Source organism: Cydia strobilella, chromosome 19 (assembly GCF_947568885.1).
Source record: "Cydia strobilella chromosome 19, ilCydStro3.1, whole genome shotgun sequence".
Lineage (NCBI taxonomy): Eukaryota > Metazoa > Arthropoda > Insecta > Lepidoptera > Tortricidae > Cydia > Cydia strobilella.
Genome location: NC_086059.1, coordinates 5,043,080 through 5,061,126, shown reverse-complemented (window position 1 = coordinate 5,061,126; position 18,047 = coordinate 5,043,080). Strand labels below are relative to the sequence as shown.

Here is an 18,047-nt window from a genome sequence, read left to right as displayed (position 1 = left end):
AAATGAAACACTTAACTTTAGATTTTTATCTCATAAAAATAAGGTTTACAATTGGTTGTCTTCGATGGGCGAGAGCGTGTCCGTGAACGTTGGTCCATTTGATAACAGCAGGTCCATTCTCAAAACGTAGATACGCCGGGGCAAGCGAACCAATGCCAGATTGATCTCCAAATTCTCCCATCAGTCCGTTTTGTTGGCGCAACTGCGCAGCGACGCCATTTACCATAGCGCTGACTAGACGCCAACGCTTGTGGGGTGGTTGTTAGGTATTAGATACGATAGAAAAACCACAGCAGCGGCGGTAGCACGGTCGCATTTTTATCGCTTGTCACCATGCCTGTCACGTTCTTACAAATATGTAAGTGCGAAAGTGACGGGCATAGTGACAGGCGATAAAAATTGAATAATGCTGGCTGCTGCGCCCGCTGATGCTTATGTAGCGTAGAAACTCGAGACCACAGACTAGTGACTTTTTAATGAAAATGGTGTCGCTGCGCAGTTGCGTCAAGTAAGCAGCAGCCATAGAGATATGTAAATAATAAACGCCGAATAACGCAAGTTATCCGACTGCTTACATATAACTATATACATTACAACCAGCAGACTCATTTCAGACGCATTTGTCGTGTATGCAGCTCGGATCTTTTATAATGGTTCGCTGAAACCAATCTCGCCTGTTTTGATAAACTGCGGGAATGCACTGTCATTACTTTCTAGCCTTGACATTAATGTTGAGACTGCTGTTTTGCCGTATTGTCCAAATGCGTGGACAGTTTGTATTAAGTTAATTATGTTTATAATTGAAATTTATGGCCGTGGTGAAATGTATCATTGTCAAATGTTATAATGTAAGGTTGTCAGAATCGGTAATGTTCCGTTGAGGTTATTTATTAAAATATTTCAAACGGACTAGTCACGTGGCTCGAATATAGTTCAACATGCGTCAATCCATTGACACTATTGAGAGGGCTCGCTCATGTAGGTTCTTCCACCTGATGCAGCCGTCGATCGGCAATCACTGTGTGATGGACGATCATTATTATAAAATAAAATCAAAATAAGCCTTTATTGCTGTTCTACAGCAGTAACAATATTATTTCTTTTCCGATTGGATTTTGCAACAACAGGCACAACAGCTTGTCTTTCAACAAAACCCTCCTCTAAAGATTTCCATTTCTCCCTATCTCTTACAACTCTAAGCCGCCGGGCTGGTTCCTTTTACAACCTATTGGGTGCAATTCTGTTGTCTTCGTACTCTTCGTAGTTCGTCCGTCTTCGTCCTTATTACGGTATTCTGAAATATGGCGCCCCGGTGGGATATAAGTAGTATAGTCAAGCATTCAGGACACAGTAGGTAAAACATGCCGTCTTTAGTAGCCTTTACTTGCCAGGCGACTCTGCGGATGTGCCGAAAACAAAATGTATAGCGCCGCTCTGTCATGCGGCGGTGTAGTGTGATGTTAACGAAAATATGTTATATCACATAATTACCTAGGTGGGTATCATATACGATGTGACTGAAGATTTATTGCGTTTCATTGGTACGTTACTTACAAAGAATCTTAAAAGGGTGGGGAATAAATTAATACTTATGCCAAATTTAACAAAGTTTGTTGTATTGTTACAGAACAACAAACACGTGGAGACTTTAGACGACGGCCAGTTGCGCGCGCTGCTGGATGAGGCCATCACCTACAAGTGCCCCAAGGACCGCGAGGGAAAGAGCAGTCTGTTCAAGGTAAACTAACAATAATGTAGAAAAAAGTATACGACGGATCTGGGGACAGCGAACCGCGCCGCGGCTCGCGACCATGGAATTACGATTGTGACTCTTCAAGCCATAAAAAAAATCATACTTAGTATTCTTAGCCCACTGAAATCTTTGAGATTCCTAAAACTGTCGAATGATTTCTACTCCGCCTGGCCTTTATTCTCGAAGTTTTTTTACCTTTGCGCTAGACGACGGAAAGCGATTGACGACACCGCTCCGAAACAGTGTAGCCTGAGGATATGACTTAATATTAGCCCATATATAAACGTGAGGAATGTTTCGGTGAAGTTTTGCATAGACAAAAAACAATAGTCTGTTTGCATTTTACAGTCACGGCAACCGGCATTTCCATCCATTCACTTCACGGCGTATTTTCTGTACTTTCCGTAAACCCATCGAGTTCATTCGAATTCTAGACTACGATGGACAGGTAATTACAAGTTTGCTATAAAGCTCTCATCAAAAATAGTATTGTAAAGATCTATTCATTATTTAAGGTCTAATCAGGATTCGATACGACAATCGTAAAACGTTACCCTGTTATGTATTTATGCCTATTTCACAACAAAGTCGTGTAATGTGTTTATTTCTGTAGCAACCTTAAAATCTCAACCCACATTAAATTACTTGCCTGACTTCTAAATATAAAAGCTACATGCAAATGATTATGGTAAATTTTATTAGGGAATCTGTTTCGAAATTCTTGTAAAACTTTCCTACAGTTGAATAATTTAGTACTTTTTTTATTTAAGTTAATGTAAGTTTTACTTTTGCATATAAAAATAGGTACCTACTCCTAAAATAATTTCTTGAAGACAACTTGTACTCGTATTTTATAATTACCTACTTAAAAATAATAATTTGCGGTTAACTTCGTACAGTTTTTTATACCCCTCATTTTAGCCTGAATAGAAATCTAGCTGGTTTAGCTGTTTGTTAGCTAGTTTAGCAACACTGATGTATGTTAAAACAGCCATCCCTAACTGCCACTAGTATATACAGTCGCTAATATCAGATATTACGGAGCTGCCAAGCTGCTCGAAAATATCTGAACATGGACTTTAACGTCATAATAGAGGCGTTGTTCAGATTTACTGACATTTGGTTTGACCAACTATATCTCCATATGCGAGTGCACGTGCAAAAGGAGGCCAAGCAGTGCGTCTTCAGAATATGCACGCTAAACAGGCCAAAATGGCGCTCTCAAGCATTAACCAAACTAAAGGCCTGGGTTTTTGCAAATAGAACCCTTAGCATGCCCACTGATGACACGCACACCGAATGTCATTTTACCAAACTGTACACAGTAGAAATCCCTCCTAGAGACAAATGGACCAACGACCAAATGTACGTCGAAGAGGGAAGCCATATTTGGTACACGGATGGTTCCAAGAAAGGCAATGATGTAGGATGTGGGATCTATGGTGAGAGACCTAAGCTCAGAGCTAGCGTCAGCATGGGCACACAGGCATCAATCTTCCAGGCAGAAGTCTTCGCCAACAACAAATGTGCGGAGATTAACCTGGATAGAAACCTAAGACACCAACATATCTACATCAACTCAGACAGCCAGGCTGCTCTGCTGGCACTAGATTCCCTCGAGTCAAACTCAAAACTAGTCCAGAACTGTAAAACAAACCTTAATGCACTGGCTAACTCCAACAAAGTCATACTTAGATGGGTACCAGGGCACTCCGACATTAACGGAAACGAAGAAGCGGACGAACTTGCTAGAAAGGGCGCATTCACACCCCTGGTCGGCCCAGAACCGTTCTGTGGAATCACAAAATGGGATGCATACTCTCTGCTCAGCAACATAGAAAAAACGAGAGCAATCGATTGGTGGAAGTTCGTCAAAGGACAAGAACACTCGAAAGCTCTAATCAAAGGGTTCAACGGCAAAACTGCTAAGGAGCTTCTAAGGCTCAAAAGATATAAAACCTGCGCAGTGACTAGAATATTGACTGGACACTGTAAGTTGAACAAACACATGTTCCGAATTGGGAAGAAACAGGATGCGACATGCAGGTTCTGCCAGGAGTCAGAGGAGACTGCAATGCACATTCTCTGTTCCTGTGGACCACTAATGTCAAAAAGAAGTATCCACTTAGGGCGGCACATATTGCAACCCTATGAGGTACAGATCATTACGGCCCAAAGAATCTGGAATTTTCTGGACTCAACGGGCATTAGTAACGAACTTTAAAGGGCCGTCACAATAGATCACCGCTTGGTCGACGTGACACTCACAGGCCCACAACACCCAACAATAATAATAATATACCCTTAAACTCCTGACATAGCAATTGTTGTATTTTCTATCAAATTGGCAAAACACCAAGTCGCTTCGTTAACTGTTGTTGGTCCGTTTGGAGCTTGGCTGGCTCAAGCTTGCAAGCCGGCTTGCCAGCAAAACCTTATGAAATATCTTGCGTTGTGATCTTTGCCATGAGTATTTAATGGCCCCAGTTACTCGTCTGGATCTCGCTAAGATATTACAACACAAGAGATTTTATTCGACTTTGTGGGAAGATTGTGAACTGAATTCATTTTATAGCTCTGAATTTCAAATGTTTTACCTCAGTTTTGTTGATTTGTTGAAACCCATTCTACAAAATTTTATTGTTTCCGGAACACACTAGTAAAACACGATTTGGTTGATGTGATTTTAGAGGTTTCATAGTCCGTGTAACAGTTTGGATATCAAAAAAGATACATGACAGGGACATTGACAAAGTAAAAAAGAGAATCAAGTGGATGAGCTATGCTCCTAATGCTCTTAAACAAAAATTTTAAAGGTAGGTCAAACAAGAAGAACGCATAACATAAACCATTAAACACAAACACCTTCCTGGGTCAAACAAGGATTTATTAATAAACAAAAACTGTTTATTAACGCCTGACTCTATTACACTAATTTAGATGTGCATCATTATTTTTGCACTACAGTAGACCCTGTAGAACCCCACTTAATACGATTTCCCATATAATATGCTTTTCGCTTAAGACGCGCTTTTAGTATGTACATTTTAAGACCACAAAAAAAAACCTTGTCATATGTATGTCATATGTAGCACATAGTTGGCAGTTCCGGTCACAACAGGTTACGAAAGGTTACTTATCTGGCTGTCTCAGCCAAATCCGCAATATATATATTTAAAAAAAAGTTAAAAGTGGAAAAATTACTGCCTTGTGAGAATTGAACTCACGGGCTCTGGATTGATATTCCAGCGCTCTGCTAAATGAGCCACCAAGACCTCATCCGTATCTACTACCTAATTAGCTACTCTACTATATCTGACTATGGATGAGGTCTTGCTGGCTCAGTTGGCAGAGCGCTGGAGTATCGATCCAGAGGCCGTGAGTTCAAGTCTCACCCAAGGCAGTAATTTATCCACTTTTAAATTTATTCTAAGCTTAATAGCATCGTTCACAGACGTTTCTGCTTGTTAAAAATTTAAAATCCGCAATATGTAGGTATGTACGTACATAGTAGGTAGTTAGGTAATTAGGTACCTACGCGACACGACGATTGGCGCCGGCTTACGCAATTACATTACTGGGAAATTATAACAAGCGTTTTATTATTGTACTAAAAACTTGTCATGCGAATGTGAGGAAATGTGACATTTAGGTTTATACCTCAGAACTGCAGTTAAAGATTTAGACTTAGGTTTACATTTACGACTTTCAAAAAATCAAATCACAAGAAAGAAACGATGTCAATTAGTTCATTTTCCATTGTGAAAACGCTAAATGCGAATAATTATTTTCCAAAAAGCAAAGGAAACTGATGGTACATCACATCTAACTTCTGCCGCCAGAGTTCAGCACTAGCACCTATCGTAAACCATAGAGTAACTTATACATACTGTGCCTTAAACTGTTTTTGGACAAGTTTTCACAGATAATAAAATATGACATTGATGCATCAATCAAGGCGGTTTGTTTACTAAGGGCCTACCGGGAAATGCGAAGATCGAAATTTAGTTATCTGCCTCTTTTTCGCTCGAATATGCAAGATGCAAGAGTGATAGAAAGGTTAGATAACGAAATTTCGATTTTCTTGTTTCGCGATAGACCCTCAGATTGTGATGGATTCTGGTATTGGCGCCCGTACGCAAACCTGTCCTTGATAAACCATGGGCTTTTATGTAATTCGCTATTAGTAATAGGAAAACAAATGAATACTCGATGACAGTTCATAATCGGCTGTAACTTAGATATGCCTTTTTCCTTGGTAATGTTTCCATAGGTTTAGTCACGCATACAAATCGTTATTTTATCATAATAACCGTACCTATCTTTGTAACGAGCTAAGATTTTTCTCCACCAGGCGCCGGTAGTTATATTAATTGTAGAGTTAAATGTCTAAGTACATACTATGAGTATGATAAGATGAAAACAGATTAACAAAGCGGTTAAGTAATAAGAGGTGTAAACTTTGAGTTAGATACTGATAAACAATTTGAAAAAATAGGAAAATTTTAATAATAGTGACATGAATTTTTTATCTGTTCGGATTTAGACTATGGTTGACGCCGTAAATCATTACATACAGGAAATCGGCAACATTCCTATAAAACCTTAAATATGCAAGCCGATGAAAGACCACGCAGTTGACTAAGACCAAAATCTGTGAATAGGGTTTCCTCCAAACGCGTGACTTAAATCTGTCTGAAAGGATTCCTGGCAGTCGCGATTTCCTCAGCGTCTGAATCTCAATAGTCATTACCTAATAGTAATGTTGTTGCAGGAGCTCCTCGAGGAAGTGGAGCAGGACGAACAGGACGAGCAGGCGTGCTCGGCGGCGGCGAGGCTCGGCAGCGGGCGCGCACGACGCGGCGGCGGGCGCGGGCGGCGCGCGCTGCCGCACTCCAACTCGCTGCAGGACCTGGTGGCCGCACTGGCTGCCGAGCCGACGCCGCGTCGCGCGCGACACAGCCACAGCCACCACCCGCCCGCGTCCGTGTCCGCGCGCGCCATCCACGGCGGCAGCCTGCCCTCCGGCGTCGACACGTGTACGTATGCTTTACCATCATCTGATCATCTCTTTGCATTGCATGACTAGCTAATCAAGGGCGTCGCCAGGGGGTGGAAGGGGGAGTCAGTTGCCTCCCCCTAGACTAGTCTAATAAAATTTATACCTAAATGTATGCCCCTACCCCTCCGCTCGGCCATCTTCCATATCAACCGTCCCCTCCAAATCGGCCATATCAAATGCCCCCCATAGCCCATTAGCTGGCGACACTTAGCGTGAACTAATCAAGGATCAAGGCGTGGGCGAAGTCGCATCTGCGAGGCCCTTTTCTTTCAATGTGTATTCAAAATATAATAAAAAGGGTTGCCTCCGCGAGGGGCTCAAGTGCCAGCCCTGGACGAGAGGCCTCTTCGCCCACGCCTAGTTACGGCACTGTTTCTGGACAATTTAATTCTATTTGTAGTATGATACAACAAAAAACCATTTTTCGTCGCGCTACTAATCCATTACATTATACGTCAAGATGTACTTTCTGGTCCATTTTGTGCCACTGAAGCTCGTATTTCGTTCGCTTCGTATTAACAAAACTAGAAATGTTCAGTGGACGCGACACGACACAGCTCACACAGATTTTCGAGCCCGTTCGTCAGTTCGGTTTTCGGATAGTCCATGTAGCTCATTGGCTAATGAGCCTCTCGTGCATCGCGCGAGAGTGACCACTTTTCACACGTCTGCTTTCAACAGGTGGTCTACCTTTGCACTCCTTTACTAAAATACTTGGTACATGTCCCTAGTCTACGTATACATACACCTACCTATTTACCTCTGTTCTACCTATATCTAAGTAAATTTTATGTATCAGTTTTCGCAGTCGGTAAATCTGGACGTTTCTATTTATCCCACGCGTAATGAATGAATATATTTATTTCAGACACCAAGGTATCCATATGTTTGTTTACAATATTATGTTAGTAAAAATAAGATATAAATAATAAATATATACCTATGTTAGTAAAAAATATAGTGCTCATTGGATCGTACGTAATAGGAGGGAAGATATTTTTATTACAAAAAATCGTGGGTTGGTCTGCCACAATCGGACACTTCAAATTCCTACCCGCGCCATATTATGGTCATAGGTATAAAAAATATGGCGCGTTATAGTTAATAGGTACCTATTTCGATAAACGGCGGATAAAGTCACGGAGGCTCAGTTTGAATAAAAATGTTAAATCGAGAAAGTGTCCCGCTTTACCAAATTTTATATTGGATACTAAAACTTCAGCGTGAATAGTGAGCGCACAAAATGACTGGCCAGATTTAATTATATCCTTATCTAAGATAGCAGATATATTGATAAATTACATAGGTGGCCAGTGAACTTTGGACATTTGAGTAATTAGGGGTACTTACAGTTTGAATTTGTAGGAAATAACAAAATTGTTTTACGCTATCGTACTAATTCTAGGTATCGTACATTGTACCTCATTACACTCCACCGTAACATTGACGTCAGTTGTCTTCTACGCGATCGGAATCAGCGTAGGTGGCAGCCACAACCAGGTTTAATAATCCCAAGGGATGTGACAAGAATAGCAATGTGTTTAGTTCGAAATTAGAACAAGTTGTTGATGTTGACTGTTGGTTGTTTACAGCGTTTCTTCTAAGCGAAGAGCCGATGCGTGGCGCTGTGGCGAGCACGGTGGGCGGCGCGGAGTACGTGGCGACGGTGCGCTGCGTCAACCCCAGCCCGCTGGCCGAGCGCCGCGTGTCTGCCAGCGACGCGCAATGCCCCGACACCGACGCGCTCAACAGGTGAGTGCGGGGCGGCCGCAGTACGTGGCGTGGCGACCTGGCGATGGTGCGCTGCGTCAACTCCAGCCAACGATGCCAGCGAAATTAGAAATTCCATAAAATATCGAAAAGTCTACTTCTTAATTCTGACCGTTTTCTGGTTCGGTTTAACGATATGCTGTGACTGATTTTTATTTTGGTTGTCAGGTGACAACCAAAACTCACTAATAAAAATAAAAAAAAAACAAAAATCAACCGTGTTTTGGTACTTAATACTACGGTTCACTATGGCTCTGAAATTGTAGTAGTAGGTAATTAATGAGTTTAGGTTGTTACCTGACGATTTATAACCCATAGTAGGTACGGATAGAAAATTGCAAAAAAAAGTTGTAATTCAACAATTACGATGCCACCAGGGTTATGACTTAAACTGAAATAATCCTAATTCATAATTTTTAGGGTTCCGTACCCAAAGGGTAAAAACGGGACCCTATTACTAAGACACCGCTGTCCGTCTGGCGTTCTGTTGCCGCTATAATAACAAATACTAAAAAGTACGGAACCCTCGGTGGGCGAGTCCGACTCGCACTTGTCCGGTTTTTACATAGTAAAACACCTCTGCGCGATAGTAATGGTCTCGTGTGGTGACTGCTGACCGGTGACCGGTGTTGCAGGCGGAGCAAGCCGGTGTTCCCGATGTACACGGCGCGCGCGACGCTGGAGATTGGCAGCGGCAGCGTGTGCTCGGGCCGCGCGGTCACCACCACCACCGCCTCCAACCAGGTGCGTACCCCCCCTCCCCACACACCAGGTAACACCCCCCGACCGCGCGGCCCGGAGCCGGCCCGCCGTGTCACGCCACTGACGGCTAGAGACCCCAGAGGAAGGAGCTGTCGCCCCCCGGACCCCGCGGGAGACAGAGATAGAAGCTTCTGGCACGACAATGCGTGTGTCGACAAATGGTATCGAGGTCTCGAGGCTTACAATGCACCGCTGGATCGCCTGAGTGGCGCTATGCTCAACAGCAAAGACTTCTATAAAAACGAACAAATCGACGATTACTTTCAAAACTCGCCACATCGAAGTCCTGTCAAATTACCTAAAGATTCTATCGTTACGTCGCACCTTACTTTAGTATCTAAAGATAAATACATTCCGGTAGCTAGTGAAAGCCCTTATGAAACGAAAAATGATTCGGATATATATCATGACATACCTAAAATGTTAGATGTAAAAGATGTTGAGGAAGCTATGGCTAGACAAGCATATCGAGAGCGCGTAGGAAAAAACTTAGTCGCGCCGTCTTTAGTATCTTGTAATCCTAAAAACGTTAGGAGTATGTCGATAGGCCCATCTTTGCACGTTAATATCGATAAAAACTGCGCTAGTGACACCCGCGATAAGAATAAAGATAAATCTAATCGTAATACGCGTAATAGAAATGAACGCAATGCGATTGTCAATGTCATCACTGATAAACCTGCACCGGCCAAGCCCGATAGTAGTAAATCTCATAGACGAAGTAAATTGAACCATAGTGGTATTGGTAGTGCAGGGAAAACTAGGTCACCTTCGCCTCGAACACGAAAATCCGAAGTTAATCGTCACTCATCGAAACAAAGTAATATTGAGGATAAAAGTAACAAGGATAACGACCAGGAAAAGCCTCGGAAGGAAAAAACGCAACTAGAAAAAGACACAGACCTTTTTATTATGAAAGAAAATTCTCAAAATAATATTGAACTAACTAAGGTAGAAAAGGCTGAAGGTAAAGAAAACCCTATAATGGAAAACGCTGAAGTGAAAGAACACCCTACAATAGAGGACAATAATGACGTTGAAATGGGAACAAAACAATTAACTCAAAAAAGTTTCTTTGATTTTCTAAAAACGGTGATTGATGAAGAAAATCAGCGCAACGCTAACGAAGATATTGGTTACGTTGAAATGATTATGCCAAAAGACGAATCTCGAACTGACGCAGAAAATACTAATCCTGAAGTCAAACACACGAACCTTGTTGAAATGGTTTCAATGCAAAGTTCTCCTGAAACTGAAAACTCAAATGAATTTTCACTATTCATGGCGAATCAACAGCGATTACTTCGAGCTATAGAATCAAATAACTCTCATAAATACGAGCATAACAACGAGATTTCTATTCCCGGAGCAGAAACTTCTAAAAATACTGAACGACCAGAAGACCAAAAGATGCCTAAGGTTGAAAGAGCGCTTAATCCAGTCTTTGAAATGGATTGCTTTGATGATAAGGATTCCGAAACTAGCGGCACAGAAATGGTGGACATGGGGCGGGCCAGGACATACGACTACGCTCAGGACCTGCCCGTCAACGCTTCTTATTTCCTAACGCTTTACAAACGCTTCTTCACATCCCCCAGTAACATAGATAACACCGTAGACATTAAACCCAGCGAGACCAAACCGCCGCTCGTCGCGCTCGACTCCACGTCCAAGCTGCCTAAGAAGAAAAAAGACAAAATAATCGCCCGCCTCGCCAGAAAGCCGCACAACGAGAACTCGAACAGGACGAAAGACATCATTAGAAACGCGCTTAAAAAGCTTTTTTTCGATAACATAACGCAAAGCGATAGTACAAACCTGCCCAGCAAAGCTACCACAAATGAGGTAGGAATTTGCGCTATAGTGATTGTATTACCTGTGAAAAATCTCAATTTCTAAGTGTTCCATATGTCCGCAGGTCGATTCCGCTATACCGTTTAGTTGCATCACCAGTCCGGAGGTGGTGGCGAGCTGCACGACCACGGCGTCGGCGCAGGCGGCGGTGCCCGTCGACCCAAAGGTGACTCATCCCGCGTACCTTCACACACATTTACCACACTATTTGCAATCATTCCGTGTCTCTTTCCATATTTTTCTTCCCGTCATCATACCTTCTTACAGTTTGTTGGAGCAGCTTTTTATCAACTAAAATTCGAAAAAAACTTGATAGAAAATCACATGTCTAGCTAACAATCAACTGCGTTGTTCACAATAAAAAATGAACATTAAAGGCAACACTGCAAATTCTAATTGAATTTTGGCATATTCTGATAAGTTTAATTCAGAAATGTTTCCGTCTCGGCTTTAGCACTATTGTCCGGATTAATTCACCATTTCGTTCATGAAATTGATGAATTAGTCGATCTCGTGGTCGTGTCGTGATGGGCATTTTCATGGGATCCGCGTTTTTGCCGTGATTATCACTGTGACTAAATATATATATCACATACAAAAACTTCAAACGTGATTTGTGCTGAATGGGAGAGAATCTAGGTGCGGTGAAAACTATAGTTCATTCAATATTACTTAGCATAGTATAATTCAATTTAAATGTAATCAACTTCACTGTTACAATTCTAAAAAAACTTATTGTAGTTGTAAATCAATAATTTTCAGTTACGTTCTCAGATGAAACTCACCTAAATCAAAGAGGATATAATAGGATAGAGCGGTACTCATATAGTAAATTTTGTAGCTACAGTAAATTCACTGGCAGATGGCAGATGGCGATATATATCGACACACGATTAAAACTAAAAATGAAAAGATGTATCATCATCATCATTAACTTAAGTTATTCTCTTGTCGGTGGAGTATCTTCCAGCCCTATCCTGCGCCAGCTCTTTGACTTTTTGATTTTATTTGCATAAATTATTTTTATATGATTTGGACCCATGTTCTTTAACTGATATGCGTTAAAATTGTTAAATAACAAACGAAACCGTCAACGCCATCTATTCAAGAGTAGGCCAAAGTTAGTGACGCCATCTGTTCGAGAATCAAATTTTCTTGATTTTCGAGGCACGTTTTTTCCTTAGACTGTATCCATCTATTACGGAAGTTATATCTATCTTTGCCTAAATGATACAATATTTGGCTGCTTAGAAAAATAACAACATACAAGTACTTGCATTAAAATTTCTTTGGATCATCACGTATTGAAACAACTAAACAAAGTGCTCGTCACATTTTATAAAATGGTTATTGCTTCTGTAACTGTTCTCAGACAAGTGCGTAAAATTTGGTTTACAATTTGGGTAAATAAAATCGATCTAGGTCTTATCTCTGAGAAAAAGCGCATTTTTGTGTTTTTATATGTTTTTCGAGCAAAGCTCGGTTTCCTAGATATTAAGATTTAACGTAGAAAAACCCACAAAATGAGGACAGTACCAGTACCTAGCGAATAGCAGCATGATTTCTGGCAATGAGGATATAATTAGATAGAGCGGTACTGTCATAGTAAATTTTGTAACCACTGTAAATTCACTGCCATCTATCGACATACTTTAAAACTAAAAATGAAGATTTAAAAAAATACGTTAAAATGTATTTAAATATGGATAAATGATTTTTTTATTTGCATTATTTATTTTTATATGATTTTGACCCATGTTCTTCCATTGATATGCGTTAAAATTATAAATAACAAACAAAACCGTCAATGCCCTCTATACGAGACTAGGCCAAAACTAGTGGCGCCCTCTGATCGAGAATCAAATTTTCTTGATTTTCGAGGCACGCTTTTTCCTTAGACTGTATCCATCTATTACGGAGTTATAACTATCTTTGTTTCTGGTAACTGAATTAATTAAATAACGTCAACCTTTGACAAACAACTGAATAATGTGTGGAGCTGTACAGCGATATCTACTTATACTGTCAAAATTCAAGGCATTTTTTTCTGAGACTGTACCATTTCTACATAGATCTTTGTTCATAGCGATAACTTCCCCTGATTTGATCACTACAGGTGATCTTAGTGGATAATTGTTAAGTGTTGGCCTCCCATATCAAAAGGTACCGTATAAACGTACCGTAACTCCTTGTAGGCGCTTTAGGATATGGAAAGCCATTAATTGCCTATTAGCCGTCGCTTTTTGGCCTTCGCTGGATTTATTCCCATTTGTCTCCGCCCCACGTAAATGCCGTCATACATGAGACGGGGATGAATGATTCATACGAATGCACCTATTTGCATCTGTGTCCGGCGGGGGGACAAATAGGAATATACCCTTAGCTGTTGTACGTTGTTTGGTGACCGCACTGTAGGAGAGCATTCCATGAAATTATCTATCGTTGTCCCGTACAAACGTGAATTTACTGAAGATTTGTAGGTATAAGAGTTTGCTTTTCTATGACAAATGGTCAAAAATGTGCACAGAAAAATGATCGCCTGCTTTAAATGCGGAAAAAAAAAGTCTCAGCCCAGGAAATAAAATGCGTCTGTACGGGACAGCGCGTGGAATGCTCCTGTAGCTTATCTAAGTGTTCTACGTTGACGTACGAATCCGAAGGGCCTCTACATACAACTTGAAGCGCCTTCATTGGATCTGCTTTCTCGGTTTCGTCGGAATATGTAAAAGTATCATTTACGAATTGCTTTTCCGAAATTGTCGTCTTTCAGGGTTTATGAGTATATAAATCTAATCTCATAGGGTATCTTTTAATTTTAAACGGTTTATTGCTAGTCGTAACAACTGGGATTTTTTTGTCGCCTATAAGCTAACATCACTGGAAACGTCTTAGAAAATAGTTGTTTTTCTCAATGTAACGGGTAAGAAAACTAATTCCCAGTGGTAAAACTAAAACTTTTAAATGTTCGCATAACTAATTCCTCTATTCTAACTCGTTCACATTTCTATAACGTGTACAGTTCACAAGCCTAAAGTCGTCCTGTTTTTCATTAAATTCCTAACAGGTTTACTTGTCTACATTGTCTGCAGTTATTACTACAAACACAGTTTTACTACTTTTACTGATGAGATTCGATTTTCATACAGAGTTTAAGATTGTATTGTATCCAACTTAAGTGATCCGTAATTTCTCTTTAATTTATCGAAAAGGGCTATTAAGCAAACAGGAAGCCTACCCGTCTATTTGTCTCTATCGTTCGAATATGAAAGAGCGAAACTTGATTGACAAAAATTACAAACCTCACAACTATTTTGTAAATGGTGTGATAATGTGTGGGGTTTAACGCTCAGCGCTCTGCGTACAAATATGAAACAGGTTGTCTATATGGGTATTGGTTCCACCATTTTGTTCTTAGTTCTATTTCAGTTTTATTGTACCTAATCAAAATCTAAAATTGTGCGGCACACCTCATTTGTAGGTTTATAATATGGTAAATGTAAATAAACACCTCCTGTTAGACTACGAGTAACTTAAGTTTAAAACCCGTAACTCTACTAATACTAACCTAAATGTTAATCGTAGTAATTCTGGTGTAAGGCTTGTCGATTCAACCACGTTTCTTGATATTACTCTAGATAAACATTTAAATTGGAAAGCACACGTTGAAAATGTATGGATCCATAGCATCAAGACATCAAGAGAAACTGCAATGTCAGCCTATCATGGTTAGGTCGCCTCAATTTTGCGTTACGGACTTATCATTTGGGGTAATAGTATTGATATCCAAAGAGGATTTGTGAATTGTGACCCAAAAAGCTTGCATCAGAGCTGTAAGCGGACGTGAATATTTCGCCCACTGTAAACCAATATTTCAGCAACTTAAAGTTCTACCATTGCCTTGTCAATACATTTTAGAAATCACTAAATTTGTCAAAAAACACCCTCAGCTTTTTCCACTTCATGATGAAGTGATAAATAAGCAAAGCCCCAGCAGGAAGCCATACCTATACCAACTGCGCAAAAGCTAAAAGTGACCTAGTCAAATGCCTACAATATGGCTGTAAAAATATTTAATAGAGTGCCAGATGACCTCAAAATTCTAGCAATATGTCAATTCGAAAAAAAAATAATGTTTCAGTGGTTGCTTGGAAAATGTTTTTACTCTGTAGATGATTTTTTAAGATGATATTTATTATGAATTGTTAATTAATTTTGCTAATCTCATACTGACTGAATTTTTATTTTAATGTCTAATTTTACTCCTCATGTAAAAAGTTATGTAAATATTTCTACGCCGATGCATGCCGGCAGAATATGCTGAATATACCTAACACCTTTTACTAACCAACATTGTATGTACCATATTCTTGGAAATAAAGTATTGAACTTGAAATTAAAGTTATGAACAGCTATGAAATGGCCAGGGGTCTCCAATATACCTACTATAAAATATTCGGTAGGTATATACAGCTGGTACAGTCCGACCAGCATAAGTAAAAAAAATATTGAGGTCGTTAAGCGGTCCCAGGTGCATTATTGGTCCTGTGTATCGTGACTGTTTGCTACCTACCACTTATTTATATTATTTATGCTAGGTATAGTTATCGGTATAGCTTCGCACGGGTGCAATGCTGATACATATTAACATTAACCTTCCTCTTGAATCACTATCTATTTAAGAACCGCATCAAAATCCGTTGCGTAGTTTTAAAGATCTAAGCATACATAGGGACATACAGACAGCAAGAAGCGACTTGTTTTGTACTATGTAGTGATAGTGATTAAGTATTGAGGCGATCAATAAATGGAGGATTCGTTCTAAAAAAGTTTTTGGCAAAATTTTCATTTTTGGTACAAGCTTTTATCGCTTGACACAGGCAACTAATACTCATCGAGACAATTCTAAAAACCCCAAACACAATTAGGTTGCTTTTTAATAACAAAACCTCCGTGAGCGACAGACATATTAAATATAATAAGAACGGGTCACTCACGTATTTTACGTTACGTTTTTCGACTTAAAATACGTGAGTGATCCGTTAATATATTTAACAATTAGGTTGCGTTGTTTTATCACAGAGTTCCTATGGCCACCTGCTGTCCCATCATCAGATCATCATAATATTGCTTTGTCATTGACTTACATACCTATGTATGCAAATTTTCAGCTTCATCGGAAACCTTCTTCATTATTGTTGGAAGTGGGTCAAATTTGACTTTCAAACATAGATACATTGCAAGTTAATAAAAAGCTTGTAAAAGTGAAGTTGGCGATCTTCCCTTGCGTTTTATAAATTCGATTGAAACATTTGAAACTGTACATCTTAACTTAGCAAGTTAGTTTCAGCGAAACTAATAATTATCCAGCGCAAGGTTCAACGGGTAGTACGAGTACGCCAAGCTTATCGATAACAAAGATTATGAATAAAATAAAACTATGAAAACGGATTATGTCGCGTATATTGAATTTAGCGCGAGGCCATCGAGATTAACAAATATCCAAACTTTAATAGGGAAGATGGCTTTTCTCTACCACCAGCTTGGGATCCGGTAGTCCATCTGATAAAGGAGCAAGCGAGACAAAGACTGTGAGACCTTTGTGTTGGATGATGTTGGACATTCTGAGTATAATATGTTTGAAAAGATGTGTTCCGCCGAGTTTGTTGCCGATCCCATATTGGGATACTCTCTTACAATTAAGGAGGGAATTAAATCTTCTCGGGTCCGAGGTGTATGGTTGGAGCCGGCGTAGCTTTATCTTTACTTGAAAATGCCTTATGAACCGATTTTGCATGTACAACCAGCCTTAAAGTTTATAGTTTATGATGGTTAATTTTTTGTATGTGGGTATTTTTGCACTTTGTAGTTTTTCCTCAGTCACCCGTTGACCACGAACGCTGTAAAGGGTTCGAAACGTCGGGATGTATTATAAATTCAATATACGCGATATAATCCGTTTGCATAGTTTTATTTCATGAGTAACTATCGCGGTAACCGAAGACAATATTATTAGACCGCGAGCCAGGCCCAAATTTCGTCAGTCATTGCCTCCCACCCTCAACCCCCCATTCCTCAAGCCACCAACACGGAGCGGCAGCTGACGTTCACGAGGGTTCATCATACATAGCCGTTAACCACTATACGAGTTTAAAGCCCGGGAGGCAATTGGTCATGGAAATCTGTTCCTGGCCCGCGGTTTATATAAAGATTATGAAGTTATTACTCACCGTTATTTTTTTAACTTAATTCAGCACCCTTCAAAATACATATGGCGCCCTTTTTGCATTTTTTCCATTACAATTATTGAGGGCCAAGGCTGTTTGAACACTTTGAACTCACGACACGACCTTCCCTGTTTTGTGTCGAATTAAGGGGTGAGGTATCAAAAGGTACGTAACCTTACGTAGGTCGCCTATATTTGACTTCCATTTTGACATGATAATTCTAAAAAAAGTGTAGTTTGGAGACCCCTGAAAGCATTGCGAATGTATCTCGATCGTGTGTCCTCGCACTCGTGTGCGCGCCAGTAACAGTACTAAACCCGTGTTGTTGGGAGCAGCCGGCGCGCAGCATGGCGGCGTCCACGTTCAACGGCGTGCCGCTGCCGCGCGCCGGGCCGCACTTCAGCACCGCCGCCGCCGAGCTGGAGTTTAAACAGGTTAGTTGCTAGTTCAGTCGATAGATGGTGCTGTACAGGCCGCTACGTCGCGCTGTTGACGTATATGTAGGATTGTTGGAGTTATTAATACCAGCATACATCAAAATTTATCCGATCTGTCTATCTGTACGTTTCGTCTAAACTAATATATTGATTAAAACCAATATTTAAAAAAAGTATTATATTTC

At 40.4% G+C, this 18,047-nt stretch overlaps 1 protein-coding gene across 3 annotated transcripts in view; it reads left to right on the top strand.

Annotated features, from left to right (window-relative positions):
- LOC134749870 (CRACD-like protein) overlaps positions 1-18,047 on the top strand; it is a 43,692-nt gene that overhangs the window by 18,021 nt on the left and 7,624 nt on the right. For 2 of the 3 annotated variants that reach the window (XR_010128527.1, XM_063684867.1), the window contains exons 2-7: positions 1,628-1,738; positions 6,528-6,792; positions 8,408-8,567; positions 9,221-11,192; positions 11,266-11,367; positions 17,761-17,859. Coding sequence is in view for 2 of the 3 variants with exons in the window: in XM_063684867.1 (XP_063540937.1) it covers positions 1,628-1,738; positions 6,528-6,792; positions 8,408-8,567; positions 9,221-11,192; positions 11,266-11,367; positions 17,761-17,859 (2,709 nt within the window). In the remaining variant the exon portion in view is untranslated. The remainder of the gene's footprint in view (positions 1-1,627; positions 1,739-6,527; positions 6,793-8,407; positions 8,568-9,220; positions 11,193-11,265; positions 11,368-17,760; positions 17,860-18,047) is intronic. The other variant, XM_063684868.1, reaches the window with a different exon arrangement.